Raw genomic sequence first — 16,940 nt, 5'->3', positions numbered from 1 at the left:
GGATTGTCAACTTTGATCAAGATTTTCACTTTGATTCGGCTTTTTTTGCTTATTTTTGAGTCGGGAGGGGGCACTCTAATTAATTTTTTCCCGGGCATCACCAACCCTAGGAATGGCTCTGAGGATAGTCTATGGATGGCTATTGGACTTCTTAAAGTCCACAGTTTTTTTTTAATCCAAGTCTAAAATCTTACTATTTTTTATTCCTAAATTTGTAGCGCCAGGTATAATTAAATATTTGATTTGCCGCTAGTATTTTATCGAGATTTTTAGATGATTAATTATTCTTATTTTGAAAGAATCAACAGAGAAACTTTTAGGTTTCTCTTCTTCTTCGTCTGGAAGATCATTCCAGATCGAAGTGCAACGTTGGATGAATCTGTCCTTCAATTACTCTGTCCTGGGCTTGTCAGACAGAAGATAATTGGACCGAGTTGTATGCCTTCCTGTCTGTGCGAAATACAAGTTGACAATTTCTGCAAATGGTGCTTTGTCAACTTTTTTTTAACAATCAACTGAACATTTAATCGCATCAATTAACCTTCGTTCACTTATTTCCGTTTAAAGAGTGTAAGAGTTTCAGTCAAGGATAAGTTGCCATGATTCTTGTATAAACACTGTTCAGGTTCTTCCAACCTTAATTTAGTATTTGCAGATGCCGACACCATACTTAACTTTTTAATGGATGAGGGTTCAGATGAAAAGAAAATAAGGTAGCTGTGTTAGAGCTGCAGGAGCATGGAAGTTTTGATTTGGACAAATTATCAGGCCCATCCCCCTGCCTCTATTTTGGTACACAATGGTACTTTATGCTTTTGGATTTTTGTTAGGTTTTTCTTTTGCGCATTACTCTTCAATTGTATTCTTGTAATCCTATTAGGATTTGTGACAACAACCAGAATAACTCATGCAACACCGGCAGCACTCTATGCAAGCACGCCAAACAGAGACTGGGAATCTGATATGGATATACCTGAATCTGAGAGAGAAAAAGGTTTCTGCAAAGATATAGCCAGACAGATGATCGAAAATTCACCAGGAAGAAATACAAAGGTTAGAACAGTTGAATGTTTCAGTCACTATTTGTCAGTTATCCAGTGATACAGTTCTTTTAGCCAATTCCAAGAGGAGGGTGGGGGGGGGGGTGAAAGGTATGAAAATACAATTATGATTTTCCTCCTAAAAAGAAATAAAAACAGCAGTTTAACAGCGTAAAAATTTACGGATCGTAAATCTTTTTGAATCACAATGTTGCGGAATCCCTTGCTCTTTTGAACGATTTGTCTTCGTTCACCTGTGGGTTTAACGGGATTAGTAAACATGGTTCATTCAAAATCCATAAATTTAACATTAAATCATCATCTTTTTGCAAACCCAAAAAATTTAGACTGAGAATCTGACACGGATGTAACTGACCCTGAAAGACAGGGTTCTACAGCCATATAGCCAGATAAATCATTCTATAGGAAGAAGCACATTAGTTAGAGCTACTAAATCTGTCCAGGATGGCACAAAGGAAGGGAAAGAAATTATCATATTTCAAGATCAAATTAAATTCGAATTTTCGGGTCATAGAATGAAGCACTGAATAGAAAGGATGAACGAGAAATATGCAAAGCTACGTTAGTCTCAGGTAAGTTGCTGCTGCAATGAGTCAGTGTTAGTAGTAGTTCCATAAAATCTTTTGAAACTACAAGTTGACTATACTTTCAAAGACTCCCATTATATATTACATAAAAAAATGAAGTTTTTCCACCTAAAAGCAAGAAGCATCATTAAAACTCAAAACAATCAGAAATTATTCCGTATATGAAGGAGTTGTCCTCCTCAATACCTTGCTCTTCACGCTAAAGTATTAGCCTTTTTAAAAAAGCTTCCTATTCTAAGTAAACGGCCCTTGCGTTTCAGGGGTCGTTCTTAAACATTTGGGACATAGAGTAAAACTTTTTTTTTGACTAGTCAAATAGTCAAAACAGTCAAACAAATTAATATTTAAACAGTCAAAAAAAAATACTAACGATAAAATCTTCAATAATTTATATTCAATAAAAAATAACTATGTGATTAAATTCGTCTTTTCACAGAAAAGTCGATGAACGTTATTGAGAAAAAAAGGTATAATATTCGACTAAAGAAAGACAGTTAAAAAATAATTTTAAGGTGGTCATTTTGTAAAGTTTCCATATTATAGATCGAAAAAAGATTGAAGAAAATTTGTTGGGAACTGCAGAAAATGACATTTTACTTGTTTTTCCAGGAAGCTTCTCGCTTTTCTTATATACACTTAGGTATTTTTTTACCATGGAAGGGCCAGCTCTGCCACAACTTCACGAGGGCCTGGGATTCGATACTTCTCCAAGAGAAATGTATTTCTCTCAAAGAGCGGTATACGAGTCAAAAGCATCACATGCTTACAAAAAACGGTTCTGAGCTTTAGTCTCCCTATCTCTGTAAACCATTCCCATAGAGAAGATAGGTAAAGAACATTGGCAAAGCCACTACTCTATATAGCCTCGCTAAAATTTGCTGATTGTAAAAGTACTTCAGCGGGGCAAGTTTGCCATAGCTAACTCGCAGGTTTGACACAAGGGTGTCAAGGGAAAGAGTTCTAGTTGTTTTCTTGTCTCGACCATATCAAAGACCTCAATAATTAAGCGAAGAAGACAGTGAAATAGTAGCACCAACTATTCATACAGGTGGTGCTAACGTCTCCCGTTTCATAAGGTTAAAAACCAGAAATTCGGTTTTCCGACCATTAACTCGTAAACCCATAGCGCTTTAGCCAGATATAAGCTTATCCAAATTATCCTGCAATATACTTAAAGAGAAACTCAACATATCTAAATCATCAGCATAGCTTATTAGACTAAAATCACAAAGATCAAGGCCTAACCCACCAGAAATTTGTTTTGTAACCTTAGAAGCCAAGGTGTTAAATAATATCGGACTTAAAACCGAATCTTGCTGAAGAATACCAATATGATAACATAGCTACTATATGGGTATTCACATCAGCATCTAGTAGGGTCTGGAAGACATTGCGGCAAAATATAGACAGTTCATTCACTTTCTATATCGATTTAAGGTTTAACCCATGAGAAAAAAATCGCCATTCAACTATAGATTATTCTGGTGACCTTAAAGTTTCCTTAAACTGGGTATCAGATAGTGTTAACCTAGCACAAAAGCTTCCAGGCTGATGAAGTCAGTTCCCTGGAGGACGCAAGGAGATGAAGTAAAATCTTGAAAATACTTTCAGGGCTCATCTTTGGGCCATAGAACCATTACTGAAAATTTCATTCACTCAATTAAAGAAAGAATCTTAAACGTACCGAAAAACAACTGAATCAGAATTTTACTAACTATTCGTTTTTGTTACTTAATATCATCTATATCTAGTTTTATAATTTAAAATTGTTAAAAATCTACTCAAAGGTTTCAAATTTTCTCTCATAAGGATTTCCAGTTTTGAATTTGCACAAATCGCTTAGAAGCATGTACACGTAATCCGGGATCTAGGTTCACTGCAACTAACCTCGTAATCCAGAAGAGACCTTATGCTGTTATCAAGTTATCGGTACTAGTTCACTTCAATAAAAAAATGAACATTTAATTCTAGATCATTCTGGGAGGTGGCCTAGGTAAGTTCCGTAACGTCGGGAATAAGACATCCCGGTTGGACAACAAAGATTTAATACAGGAGTGGAAGGACGATAAGTATCAACATGGAACGAGCTACAGGTTCATAGAGAACAGAGATCAACTCTCAGACCCAACACTTTTAGATAATGAATATATACTGGGTAAGTAAAGCGTCTATAAAACTGTTTTATGTTTCTTTATTTTAGCTTTCCATTTCGTATTTAAGCCACACAAACACACACACACACCCTTACGTTTCTGCGCTTTCAAAAAATTTGTCCCTAAAAATATTTCTTAAAGTTATGGGGTGACAGCTTCAGAGTTTATTTTTTGAAGTTAGAAAATAACCAACTTTGGAGCCAAATCTCCCATTTTCACAGTCGAAAGCCAACAAATCGTCGCTATTCTTTTTAAATTCGTATCTTACATTTTTCACGCTTCTGACAAAAACAGTTTGTTAACCTGCGCTCAAAGGAAGGAACAGAAGCGCAACATAGATCATGAGGATACAAGCCTGATTGAATACACACCTTTCTGCTCATTCACATATCTTTCTGCAAACTTTTCGTAGAGCCTGCTGTTTCAAATACGGTCAGTCAGGTGGGTACCCAAAACAGCCCCTTGGTAAATGTCCCTGGAAAAAACTAGCTTTTCTTAGAAATATCTTTCTTAGAAGCTTTTCTGGAAACATCTAGCATTTTAAATTTTCTTAATTATCTGCCCCTTTTTCCTTTTATTATTTTATCCTCGTTAAAGATTGCTGAAAAACTTTGAAATGCTCAGTAGTTCTGGATTTTTAAACTCAAAAAAAGAAGGCAATAATAGTTATACTGTATATTTCTAGCATATTCTTTCCCTTAAAATTAGTGAAACGATGTACCGAAAAAAAAGCGTATATCCCATACTTTTAAGCACCAAGGACTGTGAAAAATGAAATTTAATTGTTTTAATTGATTAGACAGAAAATAAACAAAACATACATCCTAAAAGAAAGCCATAAATTTAATTTTTAATGAAAAAGACGCACATAATGCAAGCAGGTAGTTTTAAATGGTATTGGGCGGAAAATTTAAAAAAGAAACGCAGCTGAAATACAAGCAAAAAAATATATGGCACCAAACATTTTAAGATGTTAAAATAACAAACATTAATAGATTGTTAAAATTTAAATTTTTACGACTGAACGGTGTCGTAAAGATTAGTTTTCTTTTTTATTTTAAAACAAACTAAAAAACATATGGCACCAAACATCTTAAAAAGGTGTAGTAATTTTTCAAAGTCAAGGGATTGTTAAAATTTAAATTTTTATGGCTGAACAGCGCTGTAAAATTCGACAAATTAGTTTTGTTCATTTATTTGAAAACAACCAAAAAAACATGTGGCACCAAACACCTTAAGAAAATGTAGTAGTCTGAGAATAAACAGACAGTTAAAATTTAAATTTTTACGACTGAATAGCGTTTTAAAATTGAGCAAATTACTTTTCTTTATTTCTTTTACCGTTCAACACGGCAGTACCTAAGGAAATGGGGTACTTACCTAAAAACCTCTTCATTTTGAAACAGTCAAAAAATCTCGGAAAGTCGCGCTTTTAAGATAGAAACAAACCTAAGATGAATTCACGAGAATTTTTTTCTATTTTAATGTCCTTGGCCCTTAAAATAAACAGGAATGCTGGATAGTTGTTATTATGTTACGCAATATAAAATAAATGCCCAGTAATGACAAGTCCTAGTCATTTTTATGATACTAAAAAACATCAACAATTTAATTTAGGTCTTTTTCATTCAAATCACATACCATTTGAGCTGGATCGGAATAGCGAAACGACAGCTCCAACCCTTTTGGAGATGACTACAACAGCTGTCAAATTTTTGCAGAAAAACAACAAAAAGGGATATTTCCTTGCAGTAAGTACCTTATACAAATTTTTAGCTAAATTAGGGACTAATAACATTGAGAAATAATTCCTCCTAGAAATAATTGGAAGGTAAGTTAAAAATTGGTATTTTATTCTCTTAAAAGTTATTTCGTCATCATCGTTATTTAGTTTAGCCTCACGGTAGCAGCACGGGTACCAATTGTGCGTGGGGGGAAATTTCTTGAACACGATATGTAACTAATATATTAATTATTTGAAGAAACATTGTTTAATTTGTATTTATTAAAACAGGAAAAGATTATCGAACAGATTTAGTTCCATTGCAGTCCGAATTGATATTTGAAAAACTGAAACTAACTTTAGAAATTTTCCCCCTTTTTGTAAAGCAAACATTTACTGGTAAATGATTAGAAAGCGAAAATTCACTGAATTCTCAACACAGGGCTCATATACGATGATGAAAGTTGTGTTCTACTGACAAATCCTCCCTGTGACAAACACCTTGTTGGCGTGGAAAGGCGCTGGCCCCACTCATTGGAGTGGAAAGCCTCGCGGTCCCCATAACCGTAATGTAAATATAGGGTATGTTAATACCCTATTACGGTTTTCCAGAGTATGGTGACGTAGTCGAACGGTCAAACAGCTACTCTCGGCCACGGGTGCTACAACCTAGGTTACCACTAATATCTATAGCTATCTCTTTGGAGGGTAAACGGGCCCCCCACCCGTCGATATACTAATGACGTTATTTCTCGTGAGCTCTTTTCTTACCCTGCCTTGGTTCCTGGAAAAATAAAGTACACGGTTGTGGAAAATAACTCACATGAATTCTTCAAAAGATCACTTAAGGCACATCTATAAAGTCTGAAGACAGACCCCCTAATCAGGGTCTCAATGTAGACTAAAAAACATAATATTTTAAGAACCAAAAGAACCTTCTGTGGAGGTGGACCTTAGATTGGCCCTGTCCAATCCGCTAAATTAAAGTTCAAATCCCTGGCTTCTTTTGAATAATATTATCTTTCAAAGACCCAGATCAGGAAGACAAAAATAGAATTTAGCTTGAAAAGTTACTTATTGCAAAACCATTATAGCTTAGAAACGAGACTTCAAATTATCATTGAAAATTATACTATAGACAAATCCAAGAAAATGTAATTACGGAAACGTAAACAGGTCATTTATCTCAAAAAGAAAAGAAACAGGGGTGAAACCCCAACACATCTTGAAATTCTATATTTTAACCAATCATAAAAGTCCCACTAACAACAGGTTATTATTGTTATTATTATATCAAGATAACGTTTTTAAAGAGATTTGAAATTGCAATTTTCGTCATATTTAAGAGGAAAAATATATTAATCTTATTTTGAGCAAGTTTCAAAAGAAACTAGGAACTTATGTATAAAACTTATACATAAAAAAAAGAAAAAGAAACAAGACCCCCTAGGCTGATACTGTGCCCGGGAGAAGTATATTTACCAACTGTTATCTTTTAACTATAATTTATTAGGGAGTAATAACAAAGGCCACGTACGTGCGCTGGAATTTCTCATGGGGGGTAATAAAAAAAAAATCAGTTGATAATTTGAATAAAATCGGCAAAAATTTCGGGAAGTTAGGATTTCAGGAAAATACAGGCCTCGAGATCCCCCCCCCCCCTTACGTACGTCTATGAAGGTTGACACTAGGAAAATTTAACATGGAATATTGAATTGTTTGTTGATTAAAAAACAAGGTTGTCATGTCCAAACTGATAAAAGAGACAAAATTGTCGATCTAAAATTCAATCTGGTCCATGCAAATGTTTAACAATTCCACCCAAATAAGTGGCATAACAGCATTGGGGGGGGGGTATTAGTTCAGTTAATTTAGACAGCAACAAAATGTTTAGCAGCACCAAAAATATAAATATATAAGCTTAAATTCTACAAAAAAAAAAAAAAAAAAAAAAATAAAAAATCATGCTCCGTAACGAGGGAGAGAGAAAAAAGGTAAAATTTTTCGTAAATTAATTTGTACTGTTAAAGTACCAAGAACACCAAAATGAAAACATTTTCCCACTTCCCCCTGGAACCATTTAAGGTCTATCCATACCTGAAAACTGATTTTCTACATTTGCTTTGTTTGTTTCAAAATTATGAGGTTTTCAAGGCACTCCTATATTTTTACAGTGCTGCCACATTGAAACGTCAAAATAAACAGCCAAAACTAAGATGCTGCCACATTGAAACGTCAAAATAAACAGCCAAAACTGAGAAGTTAAATATGGCAACACTTTCGTCCGTAAAAACTCAAACATTTACAGTATGTTGATTCTCAAACACCACTACACCTTCAAAGAAATACTTTACTTTCATGAACTGTTTATTGCCACATGAATTTTAGTTGATTTTTTTGCTTTTTTTTTTTAATTTGGCACAAACTAATACCAAAAACTGCATAACTACATATGTTTTTATAATGATAATAATTGACATTAAACCCCACGTCATTTGATTCAAAACGAAGTATCCAGAACAGTATATAAGCCATAAATAGTATCAATATATTAATCATTCTGAGCAATCTTGGCTAATTAGTATTAATTTATATACAATGGAATCTCGGTTGCCGAACTTTCAATTGGTCAAAAAAGTACTAGAAAAAAATTCCCTGAAAAATAGTTAAAAGAAAATTAATGTTTTTTAGATTACCAGATAAGTGACTGTTTGTGTGCCTGCAGTTGTATATAGTTTGAAGGGATATGTATTTAAGCAATAGATGACCAGGGTCGTATCCAGGATTTTTTAGGGGGAGGGGGCTTCTAAAATGATTTTTTTTGGGGGTTTACAAAAAACTTTAAAACACGCATCAAAATTTGTTTACATTCATTTTTATAACTTTTTTTTACGACTCGGACAAACATTTCAGGGGGTGGGGAGGCTCAAACCCCCTAACTCCATCCCCCTTGATAGGGTTTTGTAGATAACATATAATTAGAGGAAGAATAAGAAGAGTTAATCAAATAATTCGTAGCAGCAAACTGTAAATAAGAAGCAACTTAGCCCAATAGCAACGGAAACCCTAAAACCAAAATCTAAAAATGCTAAAAGGTGATATTGTCCCTGGGTGCTGAAAATCTTAGCTTAGCCTCCAAAACTTATTAATTGTACACCTCTGGAGTCAATTGCTTGAGTCGGGCTTATGTTGACCCATAAATCCATAAGTGCGCTCTTTGCATGGGAGCCTGTATCACCAAGGCTCACAAGAGCCTTGACATCAATCAGCGCATTCCGAGACGCCATTATCAGCGCAGGGATTTGTGCCCTGCTAAAACTACTTACAAAATCTGGGCCTGTCAAACGTGTACGTGCGGAAGTGAGTTGCACCAAAATTTTAGTTTACCAAAATCAAGGTTTCTTGAAACGCATCTTTTATCAACAGTAAGGCATTATAGTATCAGCTGTTTCATCGGTTATATATGCACAGGTTGAAGGAGGACGCATAGATCATGCTCATCATCTTAATCTCGGAGCAAAGGCTTTGGAAGAAACTGTTGCACTATCAAAAACAATAGAAGCTGTAACAAAAATGGTCGACTTGGAAAATACTCTAATTATTGTAACAGCTGATCATTCACACGGATTCACTGTAAATGGATACCCTGGTAGAGGCAACAACATTCTCGGTAAGATTATTTTTAAGCCTATATGCAAGTTCTTCTTTTTCAATCAAAGATTTATAACTCCAAACAAACTAGAAGTCAACATTTATTTGTTTCCTAAAGTTTTTCTATAAGAAGCCGAATTTTCACTACAAATAAAAAAAAAAGTCATATCTGAGAGTAAAAAAAGGAAAAAAAAACAGAAAATGATGATCACTATTGTCACTCCGCTTATTCAATGTGTTTAGTAAAAATAAAAAAAAAACATACAAAAAAAAACCCAGCAAAATCATTGAAATGAATATAAACTTTGAATTTATTGCCTTCTTTGTAGCTGGAAACAGAAATTACTTCTGTAGTTTCAGAAAATTTGGTAAATAAATTCTTGACAAATCTGAATAATTCATGGGGTTTCTAAGTAAAGTAGTTGTCCCATTGGGGTGTATGGTACTGCATTGAACAGGAAGTTTATGTGATTCTTATGTAGGAATTTCTAAACGGTCTAGTCTTACTGTAGAGCATGGGAACGATATTTTCTAGAGACCATTGGAAAAGATTTATAGGTGGGTTTTCATTATGTGTCTTTAATTCTCCTCTTGCCGTGGCTTAGTCAAGTCCTAGTCTTGTTCACGTTTACCCTCATCTATGTCAAACTACTGTACGTAGACTTGACATAATAAAGCACATAGTTTATAGTAGAAGAGACTCTTTTGCCTCCTCCACGAGATCCCAAAACTCTAAGTGATTCGGCTAGGGCCATATTCCAGATTTTTAGTGTATGTGGGGGGGGGTTAAAAAGCATTTTTTCTGGGGGAGGAGTTGCAAAAAAACTTCAAAAACGCATAAAAAATCTGTTTATATTCATTTTTGTTACGCTTTTACGAAACATTTTTGAGGGGGAAGAGGGGGGAGGGGTTCAGCCTCCCTTGATACGGCCTTGGGTTTGGCTATGCTTACTGATGCACTTACGAAGTAAACCCTATATCAGCATAAAACGCAAAAAAAGGAGCTTACATGAACTAGGGTTAGAGTCGCACAGTCATTACTTGACCTAGAATCTCAAAAGAATCCTTTTGTGTTTAATTGTAAATTAGATTTCGAATAGTAACATCTGCTGTTGAAAATTGCACCGAATTTAAACGCAAATGAGGTTTTAAGACTTATTGACAACAATGCTCATTTTTGCACGCTAGATTTTAAGAATAATGCCCATGTTATACCTTTTGAAAGACATGGGCTTCATGAATGACAAGTTTTTTTGTTTTTTTTTTTTTTTTTATTTGGACGACACTTTTTTTATTTTAGAAGCGAAAAATTAAAATGGCAAGAAATTAGTACGAAAAGCTTGTATCGACACTAATTTGTTTCCAACTGTTATCTACCAATACTATGTTTTATTATCTTTTACCAGATTCAAACTAGAAATAGAAAAACTCTTGTTCAAGCTTCTATCTTTTCTAGTCTCAGCAATTATATTCTTACTCTTGACTCTGATTGGTTAATCACAAATTTCATGCTTAAAAATTGAACAATTTTTAATTCTAGAAATTACAAACGGCATACGTAATTGGCGCTGAGGTTTTGCGTAATTTTGATATTTTCGAGAAGTGCAATTATGAATTCGACAATTGTGACTAAACACAGATGATATGTGGCACCATCTATATTATATAGATAGTGCTATTGTACAAGAGGAGTTGGGGCCATATTGTCATTTGAGAGATAGTGACTTTTGGAATGAATATGGGAATTAATTTGGAATAAATAAAAAAAAGTTTATATAGGCGACGGGGTACTACCTCATTTCCAGGAGTATCAAATAAACCATTTCACTTCCAGGATTAGGAGACACGGACAAGTATGGCTTACCCTACACTACCCTCTTGTACAGCACTGGTCCAGGACTTCCCAGTCATATGCACAAATCACCAGAAGATCCTTCAAGACCTTTCATGAATCTGACAGGCTTTGATACAACCAATAAGGAGTATCTTCAAAGGAGCTCAGTTTATCAGGCTGATTCTTCTCATGCTGGAGAAGACGTCCCAGTTTATGCAATCGGTAAGCTTATAAACTTTATCATCATAAAATGTTTACAAAGAAAAAAGAAAAATAGATTTAATTTACAAACAGATGGCTAGCCAAGGGGTCAATGTGCATTGGGCGACTCGCTGGAACTAACTTGTTATATTGTATTAACTTCCTCAATATTTCTATAGATTTATTAATATTTCTAGATATGAAATATGTCCTTAGGTACTCTGATGAATTTATCCAAGGTCAATTTCGTCATTTTTAACAGTCAGGACCCTCGTTTATGAAACATGCCTGTTGCCTAATTCAGAGAGTCAAGACATCTAAACTCCAGTCAACCCACAGAAAGTCATTGTATGGCATTCAATCAACCCCAAGCCCTCATAAATGTAGTAAGATATACCCGAAAATCGCCAATTTTCCACCAGCATTTATTTACAGTAGTAAGTAAACTAAGCAATGGGGCCAAGTGGGAGATGAGGCAATTGCCTTCTAGCCCTCCTCTTCATTTCCCCTCCCCTTTTTGGCACTTCCATTGAAAAAAAAGTACAAAATTGCCGCCCTTCATATTTCCGTGAATCATCGCACCCGGTAAGGGGAGGATGAATTTTAGAAAGGTCCCCCTCCCTCCCCACTAAAACAATTGCTGAAGCTCGAAAATTACATAACATTCGTTGAAAAAGGCCACCGAGCCATGGTAATAAATGAACTAGTAAAAAAACATATATATATATATATATATATATATATATATATATATATATATATATATATATATATATATATCCCTTATGAAAATCAAACTAGCCTGTAGTAACCAACGAGGGCGTATCCTCGATTTTTGTTCTGGGGGGTACAAAGAGCTTTAAAAATGCATAGCCTACTAAATTTATTTATATGCATTTTATTACTTTTTACGGGTCCGAAAAAAATTTCAAGTGGGAGGGGGGAGTTCAAACCAAGCACCTCACCCACCCCCTCCCCTAGATACGGTCTTGGTGACCAACAATTTGAAAAGTATAACATACTTACCCTGAGAAACTTTCCCAGCCGACTGATAAGCTTTGTTCCCAATCCCACTTACCATGTACTTTTCATTATATTGCCCACTCTAAAATAAATTATCTCTTAAATTTCTCAGTATTTCATACCCTCACATTAATAAATGTTCTTACCAGGATAGCTTCATTGACGTAAAATTAAGTGTCAAGCAGTTTTAGTGTATATTGAGACCTTAGGACAAAGCTATATGCCCTGGGAATTGTTCATCGCCAAGAGTCTGGCATCTTAACAGGTCTGCCTTAAGGTTTGTGGAATAATATTTTTTACAATCAATTCAGGGTTTTAGAGAATCAGAAGCAACTATAAAATGCAACCATTAAATTCAGTTTCAATCCAGGTCAAACAACACATGTGCTTCATAGCGTCCATGCCTAGGGAGGTACCACGTCGCACTTCATTAGGCCTTAAAGCGAGCACACTAACTTAACCATAAAGGTAGCTATCACTTAAGATTCTTTCCAGGTTCAATGGTACATATGCTTCATAGCATCGACTAAGAAAGTTATATCCCAAATGATAGGGTATGTGTATCTTCACACACGAAATTACTGCCTGAATTTCCTTTTACTATCGGAGTCATGAGCCTCTGAGCCTTTATATACTCTTTGGGTTTGATTTTACTGTCTGTGCTTATTTATCTCACGCGTCTAGCGTTGTGACATATCGTATTTTAGTGACCTTACGAAAAACCATTTCCAGAAATAACCATCAAATACATCAAATCAAGTCGAAATTACTGACTGGGCTTATCGTTATTGCAGGCTTGAGCTATACACCTATATACCAAACGGTATATCTATATATATAAAAATAAGTTGTCTGTCTGTGGATCAGGTGACGTCATGTTTCTGTGTTGACTGACGTCATGAAATTAGTTGTCGTCATTTTTGCTTTGACGGTGACGTCATTCAAGATATTTAAGACATATGTTCACGTAGAAATCTATTAATGTTTAATTTTACAATGACTGATGAACTTACCATGGCAAAAGCCGATGAAGATGCTCAAAGAGTCTATGCCAAAAAACTTGCTGCTGATAGAGAAAGTCAGAAAAGAAAGCGTGCCGAGGAATCAAAAGAACAGCAAGGAAACAGGCTTGAGGCTGATAGAGAAAGAAAGAACAGAAAACGTGCCGAGGAATCAAAAGAACAGCAAGGAAACAGGCTTGAGGCTGATAGAGAAAGAAAGAACAGAAAGCGTGCCGAGGAATCAAAAGAACAGCAAGGAAACAGGCTTGAGGCTGATAGAGAAAAAAAGAACAGAAAGCGTGCCGAGGAACTACCAGAGCAACGCGGAAGCAGACTTGCTGCTAAAAGAGAAAGTGAAAAAAGAAGGCGTGCCGAGGAATTACAAGAACAGCAAGAAATCAGGCTTGCTGCTGATAGAGAAAGTAAGAAAAGAAAGCGTGCCGAGGAATCACAAGAACAGCAAGAAATCAGGCTTGCTGCTGATAGAGAAAGTAAGAAAAGAAAGCGTGCCGAGGAATCAGAGCAACCTGAAAGTTATCGCCTGGCATTCAGGTACAACCCAGTCGATGATTATAGCTTGAGTAGGTGTGTTCAAATCGGGACAATGTCTAAAATTTGTCCCTATTGCAAGGCCTTGAAATTCAATGGTGAAACAATGGGAATGTGTTGCGCCTCAGGAAAAGTTAAACTTCCTCTATTGGCTGCACCACCAGAGCCATTGAAGACGAATGAATGCTTGCCTGAAAAATTCTAATTTATGGGCACACGTAAAAATATTAAAATTAACTACAAATATGCGTGTCCGATTGCAAAACGATGACTCTGGTCAAACATTTTCAGATCAATTGCTGACAATTGGAAACGGAAAGCTCCAAGTAGACTCAATTTCAGGACGTATACAACTACCTGCTGATTTCTGTAATTTAGTGACGTCCAAAAATGAATTGATTGAAAAAGTATTTCCGAATATTCTAAAAAATTATAAAAATAATAAATGGCTAAGTGAAAGAGCGATTCTCGCACCCAAAAATATAGACGTCCACGAAATCAACAATATTGTTTTGACCAAGATTCGAGACCAGGCAGTCCTTTACAAGTCAGTCGACACAGTTTTGGAACCAAATGAAGCGGTTAATTATCCATCTGAATTTTTAAATTCCATAGATCCTTCAGGGTTTCCACCACATGTGCTACAACTAAAAATAGGCGTACCAATAATACTTTTAAGAAATATCAACCCACCAAAGCTTTGCAATGGCACGCGACTTGCCGTAAAAATAAAACAATGGAAAACCTAATAGAGGCCACAATCTTGACAGGGCCTTTTGAGGGTGAGGCTCTTCTTATTCCTCGCATTCCCATGATTCCAACGGATCTGCTTTTTCAATTTAAAAGATTGCAATTCCCAATTCAATTAGTATTTGCAATCACCATTAACAAAGCTCAAGGTCAATCATTAGAAAAATGTGGTATAGATCTTAATACTGATTGTTTTTCCCATGGACAATTGTACGTTGCATGTTCGAGGGTTGGTAAACCTGACAATGTATTTATATGCAGCGACAATTGGACAGCGAAGAATGTTGTATATTCGCAAGTTTTACGCAGTTAATTTGTATTGTATCTATCTATCTATCTATCTATATAAAAACGAGTTGTGTGGATGCATGTTTGTTTGTTTGTAAAAAGAGCGTTTGCATATGACGTCATTATTAGTACATACGGCTTTGTATATGCACAGACAATGGGAAAGCCAAGAATGTTGTTTATTCGCAATTTTTACGTAGTTTGAAACACATATATAAATCTATCTATATTCACAGGTGGGACACAGGGACACTACAATGGCGCATAACTAATATGGCGCGTAACGACTTACGCGCGCGGGGGGGCTTGGGGGGGCGCGAAGCGCCCCACCAACTAGGTGTTGGGGTGGCGCGAAGCGCCACCCCAACAGCTAGTACGGTATAAACGTTTGCTATACCAAATTCAGGGAGCCTTTAACCAAACTCTTCCTCGTACAATCATAAAATATATAAAATACATTCAAATAACTGTCTGGGTTTATTTTTCTCGTTCTCCTTTACAACACGCCTGGTGTCGTATCAATTAGTAGTTTAGTGAGCTTTAAACAACCGCTTCCAAATACAACAATAAAATATATCAAATCTGGTCAAAATTACTGTTGGGGCTTATTTTTATCACACGCCTTGCTACTTTGTTACTTTTTTGTGAATTTTGAATTCAGCGAGGCTTTGATCAACATTCTTCACATAAACTATAAAATACATCCAACTTATGTCGAAATTAATGTCTGGGCTTTTTTTTCTTATCAAATCGCGATTGAGCGAGCCTTCAAACAAACCCTTCCATATACCACCCATAACATGTACCAATCCATATATTTCATTCCAGGTCCAATGGCACACATGCTTCACGGCGTCCACGAACAAAGTTACATTGCACATGTTATGGGCTATGCCGCAGAAATGGGTCCTTACAGCAAACAGACTCTAGCCATGGACAACACCTATGAACAGAGTTATATCACAGATATCCTCAGTTATGATGCCATAATGGATCCTTATAGCAAAGAGTCCCTAACTACATAACACTGCCAAGTACACTGCGTATAAGCCCTATGGCTGATGGAAAAAGAAAATAAAATCCATTAAAGAAGTATATAGTATAGGTTGTATTTTTGGTATTTACTTCTCAAAATAAATTGTAGCGTATTACCCAAAGAGGCTTATTTTGTTAGCATTATTTTCGTGTGTATGGGGGGGGGGCAGGGAGATCTTTTTTTCTTAAAACTGAATTGTAATGTTGGTGCTTAAATATATGAGATAGTGGAAAGATAAAGGAGAATCGAGTGTCGTTTTTTTTTCTTTTTTTAGTAAACCTTTTAAGTAGCATGTTAGAAATATAAAATATCCAAGAATGCAAAAATTAATGCATACGTAAAAATCCAATCTTATAGTCATGAAGCAGGGACATACGCTGGGGGGAACCTGAATCCCCTAAACATAAAATTTCCCAAATGTTTGGGCAATTGTTGTTAAAGTTATCAAATAAAATATGGTTTTTTTCTTTATTATTACGCCCCCACGAGAGAAAATACTGTTCCGTACGTGCCTATCAATAAGATACATAAAGCAGAGACTTTCTCCCTATTAGAATGTAGGATTATTGACTTATAAGTAAATTAAAATGAAATAAAGCATAATAGATTGTAAAATTTTCAAGTTCTACTCGCTAATATGTTTTCATTTTATTTCAATTATAAATACAAAGGCAGTGTTGCCTAAGAAATTATTTATTTATAAATAAACAGGGTTGTAAGTTAACAAGTGTCAAGAGATGAAAATATTGTTATCGATGAAAAAGACCTTGAAATTAAACCAGTATAAATCTCCCTATCAACCTCAATTTAACTGAAAACTTCTAAGTTTTCAGTTTAAAAACACTATGATCCCATATGAAAACTTTGTCTTGAATATTTTCCTTTGTTTGTATAACTTCTCAAGTTCTAAAAGAAGTTGGTTTACCAGCACAAATATGCAAACAAATTTACTTGGGGGATTTGCCAGGAACAGGGGAATTTTTCTGAAAAATATGAACTATACACAAATCAACAAAGATAAAAGCCTGAGATTTTGACAGGGGTTGGACTTGAAGCTCAAAGTAAAGCAGTATTCAGCAATTA

The 16,940-nt window shown here is 35.4% G+C and overlaps 2 protein-coding genes across 7 annotated transcripts in view; one reads left to right on the top strand and one right to left on the bottom strand.

The window, feature by feature from the left end:
* LOC136038143 (alkaline phosphatase-like) overlaps window positions 1-15,978 on the top strand; it is a 69,402-nt gene extending 53,424 nt beyond the window's left edge. For all 6 annotated transcript variants that reach the window (XM_065721179.1, XM_065721176.1, XM_065721180.1 and 3 more), the window contains 6 exons: window positions 881-1,053; window positions 3,620-3,803; window positions 5,419-5,552; window positions 8,996-9,194; window positions 11,010-11,231; window positions 15,650-15,978. In XM_065721179.1, coding sequence (XP_065577251.1) covers window positions 881-1,053; window positions 3,620-3,803; window positions 5,419-5,552; window positions 8,996-9,194; window positions 11,010-11,231; window positions 15,650-15,846 — 1,109 coding nt within the window. In that variant the 3' untranslated portion in view covers window positions 15,847-15,978. The remainder of the gene's footprint in view (window positions 1-880; window positions 1,054-3,619; window positions 3,804-5,418; window positions 5,553-8,995; window positions 9,195-11,009; window positions 11,232-15,649) is intronic.
* Window positions 1-16,940, bottom strand: part of LOC136038142 (DNA-binding protein SMUBP-2-like) — a 544,983-nt gene that overhangs the window by 65,573 nt on the left and 462,470 nt on the right. The window lies entirely within an intron of this gene.

The sequence above is a fragment of the Artemia franciscana genome, chromosome 17 (assembly GCF_032884065.1).
Source record: "Artemia franciscana chromosome 17, ASM3288406v1, whole genome shotgun sequence".
In the NCBI taxonomy this organism is placed as follows: domain Eukaryota; kingdom Metazoa; phylum Arthropoda; class Branchiopoda; order Anostraca; family Artemiidae; genus Artemia; species Artemia franciscana.
Note: the sequence above shows the minus strand (reverse complement) of the source record. Positions and strands in the feature narration are given on the sequence as shown.